This window comes from Ambystoma mexicanum, chromosome 3q (genome assembly GCF_040938575.1).
Source record: "Ambystoma mexicanum isolate Mex_15411 chromosome 3q, UKY_AmexF1_1, whole genome shotgun sequence".
In the NCBI taxonomy this organism is placed as follows: Eukaryota; Metazoa; Chordata; class Amphibia; order Caudata; family Ambystomatidae; genus Ambystoma; species Ambystoma mexicanum.
In genome coordinates this window covers 38,268,667-38,293,359 of record NC_090926.1, presented here as the reverse complement: position 1 = coordinate 38,293,359, position 24,693 = coordinate 38,268,667, and the positions used below count along the sequence as shown (strand labels likewise).

The 24,693-nt window shown below is 47.2% G+C and overlaps 1 protein-coding gene across 1 annotated transcript in view; it reads left to right on the top strand.

Annotated features, from left to right (window-relative positions):
* The window catches only part of IL2RB (interleukin 2 receptor subunit beta), a 260,299-nt gene that overhangs the window by 119,966 nt on the left and 115,640 nt on the right, over nucleotides 1–24,693 (top strand). Inside the window, exons 3-5 of the mRNA XM_069653014.1 lie at nucleotides 6,533–6,647; nucleotides 11,242–11,317; nucleotides 21,417–21,525. Coding sequence (XP_069509115.1) covers nucleotides 6,533–6,647; nucleotides 11,242–11,317; nucleotides 21,417–21,525 — 300 coding nt within the window. The remainder of the gene's footprint in view (nucleotides 1–6,532; nucleotides 6,648–11,241; nucleotides 11,318–21,416; nucleotides 21,526–24,693) is intronic.

The window sequence follows — 24,693 nt, the reverse complement described above, 5'->3', positions numbered from 1 at the left end:
GGATGTAGGGCGTGATGGTGTTGAGCGGATGTAGTGTGTGGTTGTGTTCATCCATTGTAGTGTGTTGAGCGGATGTAGAGTATGTTATGTTATGTTATTTTGCATTTATATAGCGCCTTATATACCATTGGTATGGTCTGAAGGCGCTGGTAGGTTGAACGCCCTTGGGAACCGAAGTTCAGGTCAGTAGAGAGAGTAGAGGGAGTCCAAAAGTGCGTGTACGCACCAGGTATGTGTGCAGCTGGTGCGGAAATCGAGTGGTAGCTGCTTCTTAGCTGTAGGTGTGGTGGTTGAGAGGTCAGGAGTATGTGTTCGCTCTGGTCGGTTTTACCCAGAACGAGTGTGGCTGCGTTAGGCCTGAGGAGAACGCCTGGCTGGGGGTGTGCAACCAGCAATGATTACTTAGAGTGATGTGGAGTAAGCGGGAGATGTAGATATGAGAACAGTTATACCGAATGGTGTCATAGTATCTCTGTTTTCTAGATGAGTGGTGGTGTAAGGGGGAGAGTAAGCGTGGGGTGTGGTATGATGTATGTTTTCAAGAGTTTCCTTCATTCCAAAGCATATTAAGTATCGTCCGTTGCACATATTCGTCCGTTCCTCATACTCGTACGCTTCACAGATTCGTCAGTCATTATCATCGTCTAGTTCACACTCTCGTCCAGTCCGCACACTCGTCCAGTCCGCATACTCGTCCAGTCCGCACACTCGTCCAGTCCGTTCACTCGTCCAGTCCGCACACTCTTGTAGTTTATACTCGTCTAGTCTGGATACCGGCTCCAGATAGGGCACTCATTCAGTCCGCAATGGTCGTCCGGTCCATCCACTCATCGGAAATGCCAACTACTTGTCTGCTCTGTCTGTTCATCCATTCCATACACTCATATGCTCTATCTTTTTTGTCCGCTCCATGGATTCATCTGTTAGGCACACTCGTCCGCACCACACATTTACCCGCTTCACCCAATCGTCCGCTCCATATATTCATCCGCATCAGACACTCGTTCGTTCCATATACACATCCGTTCCATACCCACATCCACGCTACACATTTACTTTTTCGCTCTCCTCATTCATCTGCTCTCCACAATCATCCGCTTCGCACTAATCTGCTCCCACACTCGTCCCTTCTCCACGCTCCTCACCTCTCTTCTGGTCCCCACGCTCAACCGCTCTCCGCACTCAACCGTTCTCCGCACTCAACCGCTCTCTGCACTCAACCGCCATCCGTTCTCCAGTCGTCCGCCATCCGCTCTCCACACTCACCCGCTCTCCACACTCACCCGCTCTCCACACTCGTCCGCTCTCCACACTCGTCCGCTCTCCACACTCATCCGCACTCCACACTCATCCGCACTCCACACTCATCCGCACTCCACACTCATCCGCTCTCCACACTCATCCGCTCTCCACACTCATCCGCTTTCCACAACTCATCCGCTTTCCACAACTCATCCACTTTCCACAACTCATCCGCTTTCCACAAATCATCTGCTCTCCAGTCTTAACCGCACGCTTCCGTTTAGTGTATTTGTCTGTTCTGTACGCTTCATCCATTCTAACTGTTTCATTTATGTCAATCACTGTATTCCCTTCTCATTCATTATGTCCCTTTCATCGGTTCAGATCTCCAAGTTTCTCAATGATTTATTCCTATTTTCTGTTTCACTGTTTTGATCTACTTTACTCGTTTAGGCCTGTTTTGTGTTTCTAGTTTACATTCGAGTTTATTTAGCTGTCATTTCTCGCTTCATGTAGTTTGATGGGTCGGTATTATTGTGATGATGCTAGATTGGTTTTATGGGAAGAGCCAGGTTTTCAGTAGTTTGCGGAAGGACGTTATGTCCTCAGTTAGGCGGATTTGGGGTGGGAGTGAGTTCCGCAGGGTTGGTGCCAGGGCAGAGAATGATGATCCGCCTAGCCTGACTGAGTTTGTCTTGGGAATTACTAGGAGGCCAGCTGAGCTTGATCTTAGTGTGCGAGTGGGATGATAAGGTATTAGTTTGTCTTGAAGATATTGTGGTCCAGTTTTATGCAGTGCTCGATGGGAGAGGCATAAGGTTTTGAAAGCTACCCTACGGGCTACTGGAAGCCAGTGCAGTGTTTTAAGGGCTGGGGATATGTGGTCTCTTGGATTGAGCGCAAGTAGCATTTTGGCCGCCGCGTTTTGTGCTCTTTGGAGTTTATTCAGTTGGTAGGCATGGATTCCGAGGTATAGGGGGTTTCCGTAGTCCAGTCTGGATATAACGATTGATTGGACAGCAGAGACTCTGTTGGGAAATGAGAGATATGGAAAGACGCGCCTAAGATTTTTTAAAGGTGGAAGTGGCAGGACTTTGAGACATTGTTGACTTGGCGCGAGAGTGTTAGGTCTAGGGTGCATCCGAGATTTTTTACTGTTTTGGAGGGTGTAGGTGAGTTGCCCATGGCGGGTGGCCAGGGTAGTGGGTGCGGAAGAAGGTCAGAGTTGCCGCAAACCATGATTTCTGTTTTGGAGGGGTTTAACAAGAGGTGGCTTTGGGTCATCCAGCGCTCTATGTTTACAAGGCAGGATGCCAGGTCGGGTTGGGAGTTGGGTTTCGAGTTCAGGAATTTTAGAATTAGTTGAGTGTCGTCGGCGTAGTTGTAACATAGGATGTTGTGTGAACAAATTATTGGTGGGAGGGTGGTCAGGTAGAGATTGACATGCTCCTTGAGGGACTCCCGTGTCGACTGGTCGAGCTTGGAGGTAAAGCTGGAGAGTGTTGTTATTTGGTGCCCTTCTTTGAGGAATTAAGCTATCCATTTAAGAGTGGTTCCACGAATTCCTAGGGAGTGGAGGCGGTCTAGGAGGATTGAGTGATTGATCGTGTCAAAGGCAGCGGATAGGTCGAGAAGGATTAGAGCGGCACATCCTGCGGAGTCTGCTGTCATTTTAAGGTCGTCCCAGATTGAGGTTATGGTTGTTTCGGTTCCGTGCCTGAGTTCTGAAACCTGATTGGGCGGGGTCAAGGAGATTGTTGGCTTCGACAAAGGCGTTTAGTTGGGAGTAGGCTGTTCGGTCAATGAGTTTGGCAAGGAATCTGGTGTTTGAGATTGGGCGGTAGTTTTTGGGCTCGAGAGGGTCGAGTGAGGGTTTTTTAATTAGAGGTTTGACGTGTACCATTTTGAATGCTTTGGGAAAAATACCGGAGGAAAGGGAGGCATTTATGATAGATCTTGCGTGTTCTCCAGCGCTGGTGGAAGCAAAGATTTCTTTAAGGGTTGTGGCTGGGCAGGGGTCCAGAGGGGATCCAGATGGTTTGCGGGCAGATAGAAGTTTGAGATATTGTGCAGGTGATATTGGACTAAAGGATTCGAACGTTGGTTGAGTAGAGGTTGCATTTGACGGGCTGGCCGGTATGGGAGGGGGATTGTTAATTGGTTGTATGTGTGGTGTGGAGCAGGTGTTGAGTGCGGAGAGGGTGTAGAGCGCAGAGTGGGTGTAGAGTGCGGAGCCAGGGTCGAGCGTGGAGCAAACGGGTGATGTATGCGGATGAACGGGTGAAGCGGTTGGAAGGAACCGATGTAGTAAAAAGAAGAAACGAGTGTAGTGGGTGGCAGGAACGGAGGATGGATCTGGAAGAACGGTTGATGTATATAGATGAGACGGGTAAAATATGAGGAAGGAACGGGTGAAATGTGTGGACAAAATGGGTCAAATATATTAAATAGAACGATAGAAGTATGTGGATGTAACGGGTGAAGTGGATTGAACAAATGTAAAATACAGTTGGAACGGAGGAAGTATGGAAGTATGGAGTTGGAACAAGTGTACTATGTGAGTGGAATCGGATGAACTGGGTGGAATTGATGAACCGGGTGGAATTGATGAACCGGGTGGAACGGACGAACTGGGTGGAACGGATGAACCGGATGGAACGGACAAACCGGATGGAACGGACGAACCGGATGGAACGGACGAACCGGATGGAACGGACAAACCGGGTGGAGCGGATGAACTGGGTGGAGTGGATGAACTGGGTGGAACGGATGAACCGGGTGGAACGGATGAACTGGGTGGTGCGGATGAACTGGGTGATATAGATGAATTGGGTGGAATGGATGAACAAGCCAGAAATGATGAACAGGGTGGGATAGGTGAAAAGGATGGAAAGGGTGAAACATGTGGATGGAAAGGCTGAAGTATGCAGAATGGAAAAGTGAATTATGTGGATAGAACGTGTGAAGTATGTGGATGGAACGGGTGAAGTTTGTGGATGGAATGGGTGAAGTATGTAGTGCGAACGAGTGAAGTACATAGTGCGAACGAGTGAAGTACATAAATGGAATGGGTGACATATGTGGATGGAACGGGTGACGTATGTGGATGGAACGGGTGACGTATGTGGATGGAACGGGTGACGTATTGTGGATAGAACGGGTGAAGTATATGGATGGAACGGATGAAGTATGTGGATAGAACGGGTGAAATATGTGGAAGGTACTGGTGAAATATGTGGAAGGCACGGGTGAAACATGTAGAAGGAATGGGTGAAATATGCAGAAGGGACTGGTGTAATATGTGAAAGGTACGGGTGAAATGTGGCAGGAACAGGTGAAATATATGTAAGGAACGGGTGAAGTATGTGGATGGAACGGGTGAAGTATGTGGATAGAACGGATGAACAGTGTAGAATAGGTGAAGTGAATGGAATTGGTGAAATGGTAGAACGGATGAAGCATGTAGATGAACGGGTGATGCGTTTGGAACCGGTGAAATGGGTGGAACCGGAGAAGTTGATGGAACGTGTGAAGTGGATGGAACGTGTGAAATGAGTGGAACCAGTGAAGTGGATGGAACGTGTGAAGGTGACGTATGTGGATGGAGAATGCATGGAGAAATGCTAACCTCGGTAGAACGAATGAAAGAAGCATTGCATAAAATAGTTGGAGTGCATAAAATACTTGGAGTGTGTAAAATAGCTTAGAAAACACAGAACGGATCGGAGTACATGGAACAGATTAGAGTGCATGGAATGGTTTTGAGTGCATGGAACGGTATCGAGTGCATGGAACGGTATCGAGTGCATGGAACGGTATCTGGTGCATGGAACGGATTGGAGTGCATGGAATGGATTGGAGTGCATGGAACATTTGAAAGTACATGTAAACCATCATACCACATCTCCACGCTTACTCTCCTCTTTACACCACCTCTCAACTAGAACACAGCGATACTATGACACCATTCGGTATAGCTGTTCTCATACCAACATCTGCCTCAAACTCCCCATCACTCTAACTAAACACTGCTGGTTACATACCCTCCAGCCAGGCATTCTCCTCAGGCCTAACGCAGCCAGAATCGGTCTGGATAAAACCTGCCAGAATGAACACATACTCTTGATCTCTCAACCACCACACCTACCGCTAAGAAGCAGCTATCACACGAATGCCACACCAGCTGCACACATACCCGGTGCTCACACGCACCTTTGACTCTCTCTTTTCTCTCCACTGACTTCAACTTCGGTTCCCAAGGGCGTTCAACCTACCAGCGCCTTGAGACCATACCAATGGTATATAAGGCGCTATATAAATTCAAAGTAACATAACATTTATAAATCACTAATTTTTGATTTTCAGTGAGTTTGACTAGTTTGACAATACTTATTTTTGCTCACTGCATTTCACTGCACTGTCTATTTATTTTTACCTGCCTATTTTTTTTAGGCAGTGTTTATTTTACTCATCACGGAAGAGCTCTGGGTTCTGTACAGGCCATTGTTCCCTCTTTTGAGTACAACTTACTTTGCCTGATTTGCAGGGACTGAGGCACACTGTCGTTCTTTCAGAGTCTAGACCAGTACCATCACACAAAGGGGGTGACCAATAGACCCAGAGTGTCAGTTCTTTTGCTGGGAAATCACTTCATCTATTTTCTTGTTGATGGAATTCATTGTCATCTTTCCGATGACCGTTTTTTCTTGTTAGAGCATTTATTAATCTCCCTCTGTATTGGAATAGTCTTTCTGTCTAGCTGTTAAAACAGTCTTTTGTTTTATTTTTTGAAAACTCCTTCATCTAGTCTTGGTAACCAACTCCTTCATCTCTTGTATCATTATGAGATCGTATTGACTCTTTTCTTGATTTATCCATTTTATTATTTTAGGTTTACTTGTTATTTTTTCTTATTGCACAAGTCCCTCATCTCTGTAGTTATGTGAGAGCCAGTCACCCTTCAAGCACACTTTCTTGTTGTTGGGGCACCCCTTTATCTAGGTTGAAGTAATTTATTCTCTATTTGTTGGCCGGTCCTTTCAGTTCTCTCTTTGTTTGGGCATACATGTATGACTCTTCTTGTTAGGAGAATCCTCTGTCTATTCCTTGTTGGTAGATTCCTTCATCCCTCCTTTTGTTAGGAGTTTCCTCGTTGCTCATTTTGTTGGGCAATCCTTTTTCCCTGTTTGTAGACCCCTTGTTTTCTCTTCCTTTAGGGAAGATTCCTCTGTCTCCAAGCTGCATGTGTTACCAGATCTTCAATCACCAATATTTGTGTTCTTTTTTGCAGAGACTCGGGAGCTCAGCTGCTTGTATGACACTTTCTCAACATTGTTTTGCACCTGGATATATGACCACAACTATATGAATGCAACCTGCAGACTAACGGCTACAGTTGATAAACAGTAAGTACTGTACATTTTGTTTTCTGCTTCCTTTGCCTTTTGGAGTGTATAAATCATCAGTGATTACACTACCAACTCAAACGTTTTTCAGCCCAATGGGTAACTAATTACCTTGAAACTCAGGCTGCATTCCCTCTTCTGAGGTTTTGCTCCCAGAATCCATCTTAGAGGGGGTCAGAGGGACTCCAGCTGTAATTTTAATCACAAGGAGCCAAGTAAGATCTCAGCTCCTCAGCTCTTCACTGTGAAAAGTTTAGATTTTTTTTTAATTGATCAGTACTTTATAGTAGTTCTGTATTCTATTGATAGCTGCCTGCCTCCCACCTGGCCTATTTCTTATGGTTCTGTGTCTGCTTAAATTCATGTTGAGCAGTGGGAAGGCGCACTGTCCTTGTGGTTTATTTTATATTTCAATATTTTATTTAATTCAAATGTATTTATGATTACATGCATTAAATGGATCACTATTGATTTCAATATGTTGCAAATGTAGGATATGATTTAATGTATATTTCCCTGGAAATCATCCAGCTAGATCTGTGTGACTCTTTCCTGTTTTCATCTAAAGGTGGGAACAGCTGTCAGTTTTCGCCTCATCATCTGCACTCCGGCTGGAAATACTATGCCTATTTTGTGACGAAAAATGTTTGTGTTGGCTCCCCTGACCTGCGAGGTCCATGCCAAAGGCAATCCCATTTAGGTCATTCTGACTCAGTTCAAAGCCAGTTCCAACCCCAGAAGTACTGCCAAAAAGGCAAACTGCTCTAGTCTACTGCCCAGCTATGTGCACTACACCATTTCCTCCCTCCAACAATGGTCTATCTGTCTGCACTACTTTTGTGAGAGAGGGTTGCACTATCGTTGCAGCTTTCTTCACGTAGAGCCATGCTGAAATTGCTTGATCAACAGGCAAACACAAAACAGATACAGTCATTTTCTCAGCTCTACTACTTTCGTTAGTAGAATTTCTATTTATAAGTGAAAGCCAAGAAAAAATGCAAATCAAACTGTTACGGAAATTCTCCCTTCAAATGATAAAATAAGCACAAATTACAGAAGGGGACTGGGGTCATGCTCGTCTGTAAAGACACATTTGCATACAAAAAAACTGCTGAAAGTAGAGCATCTTCTCTACAGGACCTTAGTCATCAAATGCTCCTTCTCAGCTTAAAAACGGCATGATTTTTATCTGGTCGACCTCCTACCCAACCCAGCATCATCCTTGTAGGATGTCATTGTGGACAATCTTGCATCAATCCTCACTGATTATTGGTTTGTCACAGTCTTAGAGGACATTATCATTTGGATGGTGGAAATGGCCAACCATATTCAACATACAGTGTTGATGAAGATGGTAGCCTTTGTACTTTTCTGCCTTTGGGATGGTCACACACTGCATCATATGCTCTACTTGAATTATAACCTGCTTGTACTAAATGATCAGACTCAATATTGCAAAGACCTCAAGAATAGCCCCGTCCTAAACATTTCCAGATTAACCATAGAGCATAGTCCTGTGTGTTCACATATAAAATCACTCGCAAAGACTTGAATACAATAGATCAAAGGTGCCTGCAGCAGGACAGGCCACTCTTGACCGAGACAAGCAAAGGTAAAAATGCAGCATCTCATCCAACAATGGGATGGATTTTTAAGCAATCAAGACTAAGGAAGCCCATGAGCACTCTTTAAATAAGAAATCCCCCCTGAAGAAAACCTTGTAGCCATTATAGGGTTGAAACATGTAGGGGCAAATAGTTTATTTGTTGTCAAATTTCCTGTCTTTATGTAAGTGATTTTAAGATGCTTACTTTGTATATGATTTGCAGATAGGTTGAGTGGAAATAAGAGCAAAAAAGAAGATGTGAAATTGTAATAAAAGGCATTTAATTTACTAAAGTATATAATAAGTTTAAGTTTCATACACACTGTTTTTGGATGAACATTGGTTGGTACCATCTATATGTTTGCAGGGGTCCCATTATCTCTTACCCATCAGTCCCAATCAATCCACCCTCACCCTTTCCTCAGCTCAGTTCCCCAAGTGTGTCATCCGATAAATAGAGCCTCAACGACCTTCTCTTAAATACATACATGAAACCCCTGATCACCTTGATCTTCTCTATTTGAGTATCCCGGTAAAACCATGTCAAAAACACCCAGATCATCCTTAAACTAAATGGCACTCATGTCCAACCTCCCAGGCACCTGACATAACTATCTCTCTCAATACATTTACCTTTTAATGTCAGAAACAACATCCAACTCAACCCAGCAAAACAGACATTCTGAGTAAGAAACTGAAGCATATTACTGGACAGCAAACTCACCCTGATGCCACCCATAAAAAAAGTAATACAGCCCACCTGTTTTCACTTGCACACACTATCCCTCATCTTGCCCTACCGCTCCACTACAAAAGGGTCCTGGCCACTGTCTTAAACGTCCTCTCCTGAACTACACTGAATATAAATATCTCAGAGAGGACAAAATGCCCCAGAGAAAATGGTGCGCTTCTCTTGTGCCTTAGGATCCGCACCTCATTGGTTGATTGCAATTCTAAGCCCTTTGCATCATCCACAGAGCCTTTAAAGGCATGGGTCTGAAGTCTCCACATGAGAAGATAATCGACGACCGCTCAAACTGAAACTAGGAACTGACCAGTTGCTGGAGTTAGCATTTTTAAATAGTAAACATGTCGGCAGCTTCTCATTCTCAGTTGTAGCCTCGACTCTGTGGAACTCACTACCACCTAATATCCGAGGCACACAAGTGTGTTTTGCCTTCCGAAGGTTTTTAACAAAATGTGTCCTACCTCGAACAGCTAAAGGTTTTTCGGCATCCTCAGAGGTCACTGTACCCTCGCCCACTGACTACCTTCACCTAACCATGCAGCAGCCTGTATTTATCCCCTACTCACCCTGCCCCTAATATCTATCACAACCAACCACCTTCCCCCATCCATTCACATGTCCTCTCCTCTTTTTGCCATCACTTACCATCATCAATCTTACCCACCTTGGCCTGCTTCCGGCTAGGCCTTTGCCAACCCGCCTTTCTCCTACACCGTGGCTATTTTTCTTTAGCCACCAACTGGATGTTTGTACTCCTGGAATCGATTCTCAAAGTCTCACTTATGTCTTCTCTTAACACTCCAGTACCCAGAGTACACCTGTATCCCAGCAAAGCCTTGCTTGAAGAGCAGGTCTTAGTAATCCGATGTACTTCAGGGTTATCCTGCTGGCAAATGTTAGTATGGTCTTGCAACAGCAGCAGAGGATGGGACACAACTAGAATAGGCCTGATCAGAGACTCTTGATACTATCACTGGAAGTTGAAGTGGCTTCACAACACACCAGCACCACACTAAGCCACAAGCAGAATGCGTAGGATGTAGAGTATGTGTGTGCAGGGCATTGGACTCAACTGAGAGAGTCCTGACTACCAAACAGTCACCAAACCTATAGTACCAGTCCATAAATAAAGGTTTGGAAGCCATTGCAAGAGGTACGCTTTCAGCATATAGCTAATGTTTCTTTACTATATTTGTACAGTTCAACTTTTGCTCTTTGTCCCGCATTTTGGGCATCTAGATGTGTAACGGTATGCTGTGCTCCAGTGGGCTTCCCTAAGGAAATAGCCTAGTGGGTATGGCCACTTTTTCAGCCTTCTCCAACCCCTGAGTGTAATGTATATGTGTAGGCCTATTACTAGAGGATGTTGGATTTTGCAACCTCCCGCAATGCCCAAGTGTGATCTGTCTTTGTGGCCATATTGCCATAGTGTGGGTTTTTGCAGCGTTAGTTCAAGGATATAGACGTATGCAACACATGATTGTAATTTATTGGTGTTGGCCTGCTTCTTCAGGGTTATCAAATGTTTGAATTGATGTTGTTTCTTCCCATTGTACATTTCTTAGAATCAGGTGTTCCACCAAGTCTTTTCCCATTCCAGTAAATCCCTTTGTTGACACTCTGGGACCGCTTTTTACAAAGTTGCCACGGCATCACCCAACCGTTTCCCCACAATACATATGGCTTTATTCCATGTTCTGCCGTGTCATTCATCCTGCCCCATATACTTCGCCATGCCCTTCTCTACCTTCACAGTCTTGGTTATGCTTCTGCTCCACCAAACCGTGGTCCAACCGCCCTCTGGCACCTTCCCTATTGTGTCTTCTTTGAGTAATTCGACACCCAAGGTTCATATGTCATTGAGGGCCCAAGGGCTACATACAGCGTCCATTCCAGAAGCAAACACATGTAGTTCCAATCCTTCTCCTTCCTTCCGTTGAATATTGGACTTCAGAGATCATTGCAAGGTGCACAGGAGCCACTTCAACTTCCAGTGATAGTATCAAGAGTCTGTTTGTGGGGCACAGAAGTGTAGTGCAGCACAAGATCCTTTCCAAGGAATGAACAAGAGTTCATACTGGGGTACAGAAAATCAGCTCAGCTTCTGTCCTCTCTGGGCTTTTAGGCATAAAGGTCCTGTACCGTGCTTACAGCCTGAGGCCATCTCAACACTTACAGTGATATGGTTCGAAAATGTGACAGGTGCTCAGAGTCTTTCTTCTTTTTTATTTCTCCTCCAGCCAAGGATACTGCAACCTAACAGCCAATGGAAACAATCCCAGGAGCTGCGAGCTTCCTCTTCTTGAGGATAGACAGGTTGGTGAGCTGTAGATTGATACAGAAAACTGTGCCCCCAGAGCATCCGAGGACCCTTTCTCACGGTGGGAAATAGGTTTACAATGTGTGGAGTGCAGTCCCACGTGGTGTATGTATATTGTAATTTCCCTAAGTATTAAGGGATTCCACAATGGACTGATTCAAGAGGAAGAGTGTGGGAGGCGTGTGATTGCGTGGCTAGATTGTCACTAAAGCTTCTTGGGAGTCTTCTCTAAAAACTAGCTGCACATTAAAGAGTAGCTAACTGCACTGCTGTCAGTGCGAGACTACTGACTGAAGATGCCTGGACACAAGCACAGTGCACCTGATCCTGCCTTCATGTTCCTAATGCCCTTAGCAGATCAGGTGTGTTCCATTCCCCTCCTTGAAACCTCCCCCTCTGCCCTCTCTGCTTCCCCTCCCCCCTCATTCTTCCCCTGATTTTCTCTCTCCCCTCTCCTACCCCTCCTCTCTCTCCCTTCCATTTCCCTCTTCCAACTCTTCACCACCCCTCCCCCCTACCTAATCCCACTCCCTTACTCCCCCTCTCCCTGTCAGTTAATTGCTCTTTTCACTGTTTTGTCGAATGATTCATGATGTCATTTTGCTTCCACTGTTATTTTGTTGAGGTTGTTATGTATTATGTTGTTCCACTGTACAGCGCCTTGGTGTAAAGCGCTCTAAAAATCAATAAATCAAATCAAATTTATTTGAAAACATTATTCTCCCTGTTTGTTCTCTTTCGCATGGCAATACCTCTACACCACTGATCCCCCACAGAGGGTAAAAGCTACACCAATGGGGCCACCAAAGCCCCTACTAAAAGGCAAACTCTTTTAATAAGGAATGACACTTTTTATGTTACAGAAATCATGGATGCCTGCAATACACTCAATTTTTACTGTTGGGATGCCCCCTCCACCTTCCTCATCCAGACTGGGATGGTGCATTTGCATTATCCATAAAAGAAATGTGTGCAAAACCTTTTCATTTTATACCTCTTATAGAATTCACACACCAGCCATGTTAAGCTATGATAGCACACCCTTTCCACCTCTTATATGATATGGAATCTTGATATGCTCTGCAAATTTGCTGCCTAACTCAAGTTGACAAATACCCATTTTCCACCTTACTCCTTTTGAACCGTGCCTGGCTACCAAAGACATACATTTTGTCGGCCCATCATACCGCTCTTCCCCCACCCAATACAGAATGCACATACAACCCATAGGTGAGCTGAATGTGTTGGTGATGTGAGGTCTGGTGCTAAACCCGAAATCAGGGCACTTGCAGGTTCTATGTTCTTTCATCATCAGTAATATTTACGACTGCCTTTTAAACGAGTACAAAATCCAAAAAGGGTCAGCAAATTTTATTTTTGGGGGTTCCTCCCCAAGCTCCCCCTCCGCACCCCATTTTTAACTATTTCCGACCCCTTACCTACCCTTTCCCACACACTACCCCAAAAAAATGTGTATAACCTTTTTCATAATTTGGTACTCGTTTAAAAGGTAGTCGTAAAAATGACTGTCGATGAAACAACGTTATACCCCAGTCGCGCACCCTGCATCTCCCACTACATACTGTGCCATCCTGTCCTCCAGTGACAAGGGCCAGACTCAGTAACTCTGTTTCCTGGCATCATCTTGCCAGCAGGGCTCTTAACTGGAGCAAAAAAAAAAAAAAGGTAGAGTTCTGTGCCCTGCATCACCACATGTACCTGAACTCCCATCCATGACCAATGCCCTCGTCAAGTCTATTTCAAGACTAGTTGACCATTGGGTCATGCTCGGGTCTTCTGCACCTAAGCCTGGCCACCCCAGTTTAGGAATTTACCACCCCAGGAAAGGCAATCTCTGTCCAAACCTGATGTATTTGTTCCCCAGAAATTCTCTCTGCCTAGGGAAGTGAAGGGAGGTGCACCTGGCAGGGACCCCAGCCCCACCTGCCTCCAAATCACTTTCACACTGGGCTCTCCAGGTAAATGTGTGCATAAGGGACAAAACTGAGGAAATAGAGTGGGTCAGTCTGAAGGCACTGCAAGCTCTCATGACATGTTCAGCATTAATAATAGGCAGTACTAAACATTCTGCCCGCTTTTATTGGCTACGTGACTAGAGGCTTTGCAGAACTACAGCTGTGTTATGAGGTATTGAACAGAAGGTGCAGGTACACATTTTAGAAACTCCCCATAACTTTAGCCAACTGTTTTCCATATTGAAGGGATGCAGAGGTGTTTTCCTCCAATGCAGCAAATATGTTTTGTCGGTGGTGATCATTGAGGATCCTTGTTGTCCAAATTCTCACCAGATTTGCTATGTAACCCTTGTGTGCCTCTAAAAACATGTGCAGAATCTCCATGAACCACTATGAATACAATCCATTTCCATCCCAAAAATAAATCCACCTCCCTTACCAGCAACTCTGTGGATTTCTCATAATTATGCAGCTTTCCCCCAAATACTGCATGCCGTATTTCCATTTGAAAATCCACAAACTTATAATGGAAGTCTGTGGCTGAAGAGAGACAGGTCTTCTAGGGCTGGACTCTCTCTGTTTCCTGTTACTGGTTTCCTTCAGCTCTAACTCCCCATCAGAGCCTGTTCCTTTCCACTGACATCCCTTGATTTCTAGTATAACCTTAGCCACTGGTCTTTCCTCACTCCCCCTCACCCCCCAAATGAGTTGGTATCCTTTCACTTTCAGTCCATGATTTCGCTCCCAAGCTCCCTTTCCCCTCCAGCCCTTTTTCCTTTTCTATTTATTTTATTTAATCATTTCTTGCGCGCCGAAAAGCCTGCAGGCATCGGGGCGCGACACAGACCCAAAAGAATGAACAGAAGAAACATTACAGGATCACTGATCAGTCGAGTGGGGCTTACATAAATAACAAGGTTTTTAGGGATTTTCTAAAAGTCCAAGGATTGTGGTCTAGGGTCATAGTTGCGGGGAGTGAATTCCAGAATTTTGCCGCTTTGACCTGGAATGATCTGCCTAGGTCCATCTCCCGTTTGAATCTGGGACAAGCAATCTGGATTTTGTTAGAGGAACGTAGTACTCTGGCCAGGCAATACAGTTGAACCAGCATCTTCAGGTGAGAGGGGGCTTCTCCATACACACATTTGTGAATAATAGTACCCACTTTGAAGTTAATGAGGTCATGGATGGGTAGCCAATGTAGCTCCCTTCTGTGAGTTGAATGTGCTCCCGCCTGGTAAAGCTATTAACAGTGCGCACAGCGCTATTTTTCAGCTCTTGACATTTCATGAGATTTTCGAATGAGGCTCCTATCAGTAAGGCATTACAGTAGTCCAGTCTTATGAGAATTGTGGCCGGGGCAATGGTTGCGGTGTTGTTTCTGGAAAGAAATGGGCATATTTTTTTGGGGAGATGGAGGGAGTGGTTCCAATTTTTTGTCAACGGGATGAGCAGTAGAATTAAGGGAGGCCTCAAGGCAGATGGCCAAGGTTTTCATCTTGTTAAGGACAGGGATGCTACTTACACCAATTTAAATAGCTGGGGTAGGCTCGGTTTAAATTGGCCTGTGCTGCCGTTGAGCCAAATATCAGTAATTCGGTCTTGTTATAATTTAGGCAGAGCCAGTTGGATGACATCCAGTAATTGATATCATGATAGATTGTAGACAGGGCTATGGCGTCGGCCAGGTAGTCTCCCGTAACCCCTAGGACCAGCTGGGTATTGTCTGCGTAGTTGGCACAAAATGCCCCAGGTTGTTTGGAAGGGTACAAAGAGGCCGGATATACACATTGAACAGAATAGGCGACAGGCTAGCTCCCTGCAGTACTCCACACCAGATAGATTTGGTGGGTGAGCTTGCCTGGCCCCACTGAATGCGAGAATCGCAGTCGGATAAGAAGGAGAGAAACAAGTCGACTGCGATGTGCGAGCATTGCCCAAGGTGGCATAGAGTCTGTTTCAAGGTGCCATGGTCCACCAGATCAAAGGCGGCAAATAAGTCCAGCAAGCAATGTCTATTCTGACATCTTCTAACATCTTTCACCCCCCATCTTTTTCTCTTAATCTAAAGCACTCAGAAAACACCTCTGGTTGGTATTAAGTGAAATAGAAGAGGCCAAAATCCTGGTTAGGGGAATATGTGAGTGCAGACTCAGAAGTACCCTGCAAGTCAGTTGAAAAGTGCAGTTTGTTGTTTAAAAAGGTAAACAATCATTATTTCGATGGGATTGGGTCCTCCAACGTATTCCATATCTATGACAGTAATCACCACAGCTGTGCTGCTTCGGAAAATCTTTTGGCGTCTGCGTCCTGGGTCGATGACATCGATACGCTGTCCTCGAGGGCCTACGTCGAGCCGACGTCACTGGATGTTATAAGTAGGACGCACAACGCCCTTAGCCTCAGTTCCGTTTTTTCCACGAACGTGTTCGCTTCGGAGATCTCGGCGCGCCTTGATTCTACTGAATCCTGTTCTTTCGGTTCTTCGAACCTGTTTCTTCATTGCTACTTGTATGATGTCTTCGGCTTCTTCCACCCAGCGGTTCGGGTTTAAGAAGTGTCGGGTGTGCGGGTCCAAGATGTCGCTGACGGATACGCACAACGCTTGCCTCTGGTGCCTCGGGGAGGACCATGACACGGACAACTGTGTAGACTTCCAATCGCTCACATCGAAGGCCTTGCAGGAGCGTAAGAAGAAGCTGTCGGTCGGTAAGGTGGCCAAGCCCCGGAAGCTGCGTTCCACTGGTCTTTCGACGGACGATTCGAGGGGCGACTCTCCGCATTGTCGTCGTGAGTCCGGGGGTTCTCTGTCTGGGAATCGGTCCTGCCATTCCTCTGCCTCTTCGAGGCACTCCAGGAACGCTGTCACAGGTCGCCTTCCCCGTCCTCTTCCGAGGACTCCGCCCGTCGGCGGGTTGCTTGTCCCAACAAGCATTCCACTCCTGAGGAATGGGCTTCCTTCAGAAAGGAGATGTTGGAGATTTTTCAATCGCAGGGCTGCGGTCCGTCCACGCCGTCTGAGGACGCCGGTCGTGGCCGTGCTAGAGACACCGCTCGTCTGCCTTCGGGCTCGAGCAGTCGTCGCAACCACCGGGCACCTTCGAGGTCGCGGTCGGACAAGGATGGTTGCTCTAGACATGCCCGTTCCAGGTCCCGGTCCTCAACGCCCTCGAGACCGCGAGAACCTGTGAAGTCTTCGAGGAAGACATCGAAGCCGGCGGCGCCGAGGTCGTCGACGGACTCTCTCGAGGCCCCGCCTCCGAGGAAATCGTCAACGCCATCGGCGCCCAGGCTGTCGAGAGACACGCTCAGGGCTCCGCCCTCGAGGCCTGTGTCGACGCAGTCAAAGCTGTCGGCGCCACGCTCGACGTCGACACCGATTCCATCGACGCCTTTCGAGGTGGCTTTGTCGGAGGTGCCCCGTGGCACGGTGGCACCCCCCAGGAAGGCGCTGGCCAAGGCTAAACATGTCTTTGTGCCTTTTTCGGTACCCTCCTTCCAGCCTATGGATTACATTTCTGAGGTGGATGAGGGGTTTGAGGAAGGTGAGGGTCCTGCAGGGGTTCCTGATGACATTGTTTCAGGTCATAGTCAACTTGAGGACCTGCGTCAGTCGCTGCACAGCGCCAGTGGTCTAGACACCTCTCCAGAGGTGGAGTTTGGTAGGCCGAAGCCTGGCACGCATGCCGACTCCTCATACCGGCACCTCATGTCGAGGGTCATGGATTACCTGGGGTGGTCTGCCCCCCCTGGGGATTTTCAGCAGGATCACCTGACTGATATCCTGGACCAAGGTCCTCCAACTGACCCGGTGCTGCCATTCCATATGGCCTTGCAGAGAAGGGTGGCGGCGGCTTGGACTTCTCCGGAGAGTCTCCTGGCAGTGAGCAAGTCCTTGTCGAAGAAATATCGCCCAGCCAGTGGCGACCCCTGCTACTTGACCACGCATCTTACTCCGGAGAGTTTGGTGGTGCAGGCGGCTAAGGCCCCAGCAAGGCAGGCGTCGTACCCTACCATCCTTCCTGATAGGGACGACAAACGTTTTGACGCTGGGCGAAGAAGGTATTTTCTTCTGGGGGTATGGCGCTTCAGGCTGCCAACTCTGTTTGTGCCTTGTCTCGTTTCACGCACACTCTGTGGAACTGTATTTCCCTAGCGGCTGATCATATTCCCGAAGGGGAGGAACGGGATGGTTTCCTTGCTATTGTGCAGGATGGCAAGGATGTGTGAATCGGTTCAGTAGGGTCTGGACATGTTTGATTGCGTCAGCCGGTCCATGGCGGCGAGCACCGTAATACGCAGGTTTGCGTGGTTGCGGAAGTCGGGCTTTGCTCCTGATGTGCAAGCCCACCTCCTCAACATGCCCTTTGATGGTGAACATCTTTTTGGCAGCAAGGCTGACGGGAGTCTTGAGAGGTTGCAGACCTCCAAAGCTGCAACGTAGTCGTTGGGCGCTGCAGTTCGCCAACCTCTGACTTTTCGTCCTAGGGGACAGCAATGGAGGGGAGATTCCTTTCGATATTACTCGTCCTTTAGTAAATCGAGAGGAGCTGCAAGTCAAAGGGGCAACCGTAGGAGTGCCAGAGGTGGAAAACAAGGTACTCGAGGTGCCAAGGCCGTGCAAGCAGTTGCCTCTTTGCCCTCAGGCACGGCCGCAGCCGCTTCAGCTCAGTCATGAGGCCCATGCTTCTCCGGTTGGGGGAAGGCTGGCGCAGCATCTTGTATAATGGCGTGCCATTACTCCAGATGTGTGGGTTCTGGAGATCATAGCCGCAGCTACTGTCTTCCTTTCCAGCAGAGGCCTCACGACAATCCACGAGGGAATCTCTCTTTGAAGAGTCTGGATCCGCTGCTTGTGCAGGAAATTCAATCCCTACTGGAGAAAGGCACCATAAAACTGGTGCCTGTAGCGGAGAGGAACACGGGATGGTATTCCCCTTATTTTTTGATTTCAAAGAAAGACGGGGGATTGAGACCCATCATGGACTTGCACGGTTTGAACAAGCTCCTCAGGAAGGACAAGTTCAAGATGGTTACTCTTTCTCAAGTCCTCCAGGCCCTTCAACTTCAGGACTGGTTGGTGTCTCTCGACCTCAAGGACGCTTATTTTCATGTGCCGATCCATCCCAAGCACAAGAAGTCCCTGAGGTTCGCAGTTGGCGACTTGCACTTTCAGTTTCGGGTCTTGCCGTTCGGATTGACCTCTGCCTCGAGGGTCTTTACCTAGCTCATGGTGGTGGTGGCAGCAAATCTCAGGAAAGGGGGGATTCACGTCTAGCCCTACCCGGACGATTGGTTGATCAGGGCGCGCTCTCCTGAGCAAGTCCTGGATCATCTGTCCGTCACCTGCCACTCCCTTCACAAGCTGGGCTTCTCCCTCAACTTAAAGAAGTCCCACTTGATGCCAACTCAGCGGCTCCAGTACATCGGAGCAGTGCTCGACACGTCCCTGGGACAGTGTTTTCCTCCCCAGGTGAGGGCTCACCACATTAATGCAGATGCTGCACAAGTTTCAACATGTCCAGAGTCTCCCAGCGTTCGAGTTCTTGAGGTTGCTTGGCCTCGTGGCATCCTGCATTCTTCTGGTGCCAGAGGCCAGGTTGCGGATGAGATCTCTGCAATGGGCTCTCAAGCTCCAGTGGTCACAGTCCTCCAGCAGGATGTCAGACCCTGTTCAGGTGCCGCCCTTGGTCGCCCAGGACCTTCTGTGGTGGACCGTCAAAGGCAATCTGATGAGGGGGGCTTCGTTTTGGCTACCCTGGCCAGAGGTGACGATCGAGACGGACACGTCCCTCATGGGATGGGGAGCTCATGCCAACGAGCTGACAGTCAGCGGTCGTTGGTCTCCATCGGAGTCCAGGTTCCATTCCATATCAATCTGTTGGAGCTGAGGGCCGTCAGGCTAGCCCTGAAGGCTTTCTGCCGACTGTGTGAGGAAAGAATGTCCTGATTCTGACGGACAACACAGTGGCCATGCACTACCTCAACAAAAAGGGGGGGGGGTCACTTCCTCTGTGCAGGGTGGCGATACAGCTTTGGTTCTGGGCCATCCAGCAGGAAATTTCAATCTCGGCAGTTCATCTGGCAGGAGACGAAAACGAGACGGCGGACGCTCTGAGCAGGCAGAGCACGATCTCTCATAAGTGGGAGTTGGCTCAGGAGACTCTCCTGGAGATCTCGCCCTTTGGAGGACCCCTCAAGTGGATCTCTTCACCTCCAGTGTCAACCGGAAGTGCGAGAGGTTCTGCTCGTGGGAATTTCCTCCAAGAGGAGCCTTAGGAGACGCATTCGTTTGGTCCTTCCCACTGCTGTACGCGTTTCCTCCAGTCCCCGTCATTCCGCAAGTGTTGCGGAGGTTACGGAGGTTCGGTTCCCGGATGATCCTCATTGCTCCGGCATGGGCCGGGAGGACGTGGTACCAAGACATTCTCGACTTGTCCATCTTCCCTCCACGTCGTCTTCCCTACCGAGACGATCTGCTCTCGCGGGAGGGGGGTCAGGTTCTCCATCCAGAGGTCAGATCCCTTAACCTTCATGCTTGGCTTCTGAAAGGTTGAGGTATAAGGATTGGGACCTCCCTGAAGACGTGATGGTGGTGGTGCTTTCGGCCTGGCAGCCGGCAATTAAGTCCCTGTACCGTTGCCGTTGGAGAAAGTTCTGCGACTGGTGCAGGGTTAAGAATGTGGATCCTTTTTCATGTGACATTCCTGTGGTTCTGTCTTTTTTGCTTTCTTTAGCCCACAGGGGCTTGCAAGTGGGTACCATTAAAGGTTACCTGGCGGCGCAGTCCATATTTAAGCGCTCTTCTGAGGAGTGTTCTTATTTTAAAATTCTGTTAATTTCTCAGTTTCTAAAAGGGCTCACTAATGTGTTCCCTCCGTCACCTTTCCAGGTGCCAGGTTGGGATTTGAACCTTGTTCTCAAGTTTCTGATGGGTGCTCCATTTGAGCCTTTACATTCGTGGCCTTTGAGACTGTTGACCCTGAAAACTGTATTTTTAGTTGCGGTCACTTCCGCTCGCTGAGTGAGTTACAGGCACTTTCAGTTAAGCCACCCTTCACTGTGTTTCATAAGAACAGGGTTGTCCTTCGAGTTCGTCCTTCCTTTCTTCCGAAGGTGGTGTCGGAATTTCATTTAAGCCAGAAGGTATTCTTCCGGCATTTTATCCTCCTCCGCATCCTGGTAAGGAAGAGTAGAGGCTCCATAGGCTGGTATAGAGGTGGGTAGCTAGTGGTGATAGCGTTCTGTTTTCTGGTGCCACAATAGTGCCACTCACCAGGGCTTCTCTCTGCTGCATGCTGCTGCACTCGTTTGTATTCTTCCTCCTCACGTACGCAGGCGGGGTAAGGCCCACCCAGCAGCTTCTGAATTGGTGAGGTAACTGCAGGGGGGAGACAAACACCTTCCCCATCTGCAGCATTTGGGATTCCTCGGCAGTGGTGTAGGCTAGCAAGATTGCCCCTGAAGAAGACCCCCAACACGCGAGCACCCAAAGAGAAATGCCCTGTCTGTGAAATCACCTCTATTTTCCCAGTTCAGTTTCAGTGCGGATCCAGCAACTATAATCATTGCTATGAATACCAATCACCTCATATGACAAGTCCTCAACAGTCACACACATTCAGTTGCCTCAGAGTAAAGATAAATCGCCAGCCATTCACAGTGCAAGATTCTCCACAGACCAGCCATGCCAAAGACTTCATGGTACTGTCAGACCTGTTCCTCCCATAGCAGCCAGTCACTCAGTGTAGCTGTGCAATCATGCCTGGTCCAGGTTGTAGAGTTAAAGTACCCAGAGCCAGAGGCATGCTATTAGAATCTTACGACTACGACATAGTAAAGAGTGAGCCACCCAAACCCCAGGCATCCATCAGGAGGCACTCTGCACTCTGTCACCTCCACAATCATCTACATAATCATGCTCAGTCCTGAAAATCATGGGGCTCACACATGATATTTTCCTCCTGCCCTCCTTCCTTTGCTTCATTTTGACCGTCCTCACGTCTCTCCATCCCCTACTTCTCTTGCATTTCTTTCCATCCACCTCTTGTTTTGCTCTCTTCCGCTCGTTCAATTGCCTTCGGCACTTTGAATGTATATCTGAACCTTTTTTCCTCAGAAACCAGCGGCAACAGTCTCCAGCAAGATCAGTCTGCTTCTGCAGTGCCTCCTTACAAACCAGACGAACGTCACTGTGAAGAAGTTGCAGTTCATGCCATACGAGAACCGTGAGTGAAGGCCGAAATGCAGGAATGAGTGGGAGAAGAAGGGAGAGCGAGTATAAGCAGACAGAAGGCAAGAGTAAGAGAAGGACAGGCTGAAGAAAAAATGAAAGGAAGAGAAGGGCTGAGAAAAAGAGAAACAAAGCGTGTGATTGAAGTAGAGTGATGTAGATGGTTGGCCAGACAAAAGTCAATTAAATATACCACTTATTGGGATATTTGCGAGTTCTCCCTTTGAGAGAAAAACATAATGTATTCAGAAAATACTGCTGGCAGTACATCACGGTGAAATAAGTCATGAAATAACATGGGTGATATCTTCACATTAACAATACATTGAACCATGTGTTTGCCAGCACTTGGTAAATCAACAAACTTCACAGCATTGAATAAGAGAAATAAAGGATCCAATTAGTAATAAAGGAAATTAACACATAGGAACAGAAAGTTATTTTTTTTCTTTTGTAAAGCAGTTTATAAAGGTCAATAGAGGCTGGATCCAGAAGTTTCTAGTACTTACTCAGTGCTCTTGAAGTTCCTTATTAGGGTCATCTCTTGCCGTCTCATTCATTTCCTCATTTGAAAGCCATAAAATGGAAGCGGACATAAAGGGACTCCCCAGTAGGAATCTCATCTTAACTGATTCCACGACTGGGGACAATAAATATAAGCGCCTTACAAATTCCTAATAAATAAATTAATTAATGAATGTAATGATCTTGGTCCAGGGCTGCCGACATACATTTCGCATTCGGATAGTGATTGTGTTTGCGAAAACTGAATATGGACTCAGGGAGTGTGGTATCCATCACCAGATAGCAATTCTACATTTCGACTATACAATCTGCTTCTAAATAGCTTGATGTTTGGCTACAATTGTGCAATACTTCATCAGCCCCAAACAGAATGGTGTTCTCCCGGGTCGAGTTCTGTCCTGCAGATGCCAGTAAGACTGAGATCCTCTTCATCGGAACACCAGCTCCCTCCTTTGCTCTCGCTCTGTGGCCACCCAACCTAGGCCCTCTTCCTTCTCCTATCAGGCTACGAACCTCAGGGTTGTCTTCGACTCCACACTCTCCTTCTCTCCTCACATCTCTGACGTCTCTAAGAAGTCAAACTACCAGCTGCACCTCCTCAGAGGTATTCTTCCCTTCCTCACTTTCCCCCAGAAGCTCACTGTCTCCAGAGCTCTGGTCCTCTCTAGGCTGGACTGCTGCAACAGCCTCTTTCTAAATATTCCTGCCTCTACTCTCCATCCTCTACAACTCATCCAGGACAGGACTGCAAGACTTGTCCTTGGCCTCAAGCCCAGAGATTGCATCTCTCCAGCTCTGAAATCCATTCACTGGCTCCAGTGGCAGCCAGGATCAAGTTCAAGACTATGCATTGTCCACAAGTCTTTCTGGGGCCTAGGACCACACTACCTCCAACTCTCTCTTCCTAAAAATCTGCCTTCTTGAGCTCTCTGCTGTTCCACCTCCAACTCTCTGAGGGTCAGTCGCTTTTCCAAGCAAAGAGTTGGGGGGAGATCTCTTTCTTCGGCTAGAGACTCCCTCTGGAACAGCCTCCCTGTCTCTCTGAAACTTGAGCAGAACAATCTCTGTTTCTGGAAGCAACTCAAGACCTTTCTCTTTGTTTCTGCCTATTCTCTTCCTCTCCCTTGCTGATCACCTGCTTGTTTCATGCACTGGTCACCTGGCCACCCTCTGAATTCAGGCCCAGGTCTCTGCCTGTCCAGCTGCAATCCCGCACTGCTTCTTAGCTCCCCTGCACTTGTGGTCTGTATCTGCAACCCTACGGTCCCCTCTCTTTCACTTATTTGCCACCCTGTGGCTGCAGTTATGAGCACCCGCACTTGCCACCAGTTGGCTGCACTATTGTTTTTTCTCCTTTGTCCCGCACTTCTCCATCCTCCTCCAGCCTCAGCACTTCTCTAGTCCCCCCTTCCCAGCTCTTGCACGATCTGAATGACACAAGGCCTAGTAAGATTGTTGTTTTGTCCTCCCTTGTTCCCCACTCCTTGTCTTGTCGTGCCTAAAAACACTTGTGTACATGCTCGTTTTAAATGCCATATCATATCAGATCGGGGCTACTGAATATGCTGCAGTGAAATTAGTGAACATCGTAGTTGCCTTGCCAAGATTCTTGAAAGCATTTGACCTTATGATCTGGGAGCTGCACTGGACTTTAATACTGAAAATGTGGATCCCGTACCAGGTTCATAAGATCAGTGCAGGGGCTTTAATCCAACTCTATTGTAAAATGGATTTTATTAACAACCAGAATGGGCGTGCACAAGAGAAACAGGTATACAGCTGGGCTGTCTACGGTTTCCTTGTTCATAAGGTCTCCTTCTGTTGTGACAATGGGAAATAGGCTTGTTTAACATGCTAGGAAGAAAACCAATGTCCAAATCCGATAGTATGTGGATGATTCTGATGTACTATGTTTGGAAGTGGAAGAGAAATGCAATCACTATCACTTATGGTATCAGGAAGTTCGTCAAGCTTGCTAGATTTTGGATCAGTTATGATAAAACTGAGTACATTTTCATAAACGCCATAGAGACACTCCTTCCATTCAGCACTAGTGGTAACGTTGCAAAAAGCCCCAAAGAGATCCTTGAGTATGAGGAATGCAGAAAAGAGTTGAAATATTGGGTGAGGACGAAATTACCTAAGTAGAAAAGTCCTACCACCAGATGTCTGACCCCCATTTATTTGCATATGTATATTATGTGGGGGGTAAAGTTAATAAAAATGACACACACACACACACACACACACGTGTGAAAAAATGGGGGAGGGGAACAGACTTTTGGTGGTCGGACTTTTCAACTCGGTAATTTCAGGCAGATCTGAAATATTTCAACCCAATTAATTGCCTGGAAACACTTACTGCTAACAATCGTATTTAGAATACGTTATTGCAACACTGTCTGTTTTTATCTAACCTATTCCCTATTGAATGCTCCCTAATCTAAAAGAATAACATCACTGTAACCTCTTTCATTTCATTTAGTGCAAAATAGCCGTATCCGCTGCTGCAAACTGTGCCTGGCCTTGAAGGATGGGTGCCTCTCGAATTCAGCAACATTGGTGCTGCATCTGCAGTTCATTATGTGTCTATGAATCCATAATTTGAGAGCAGTTGTTCTCCCCTCTACACAACTCA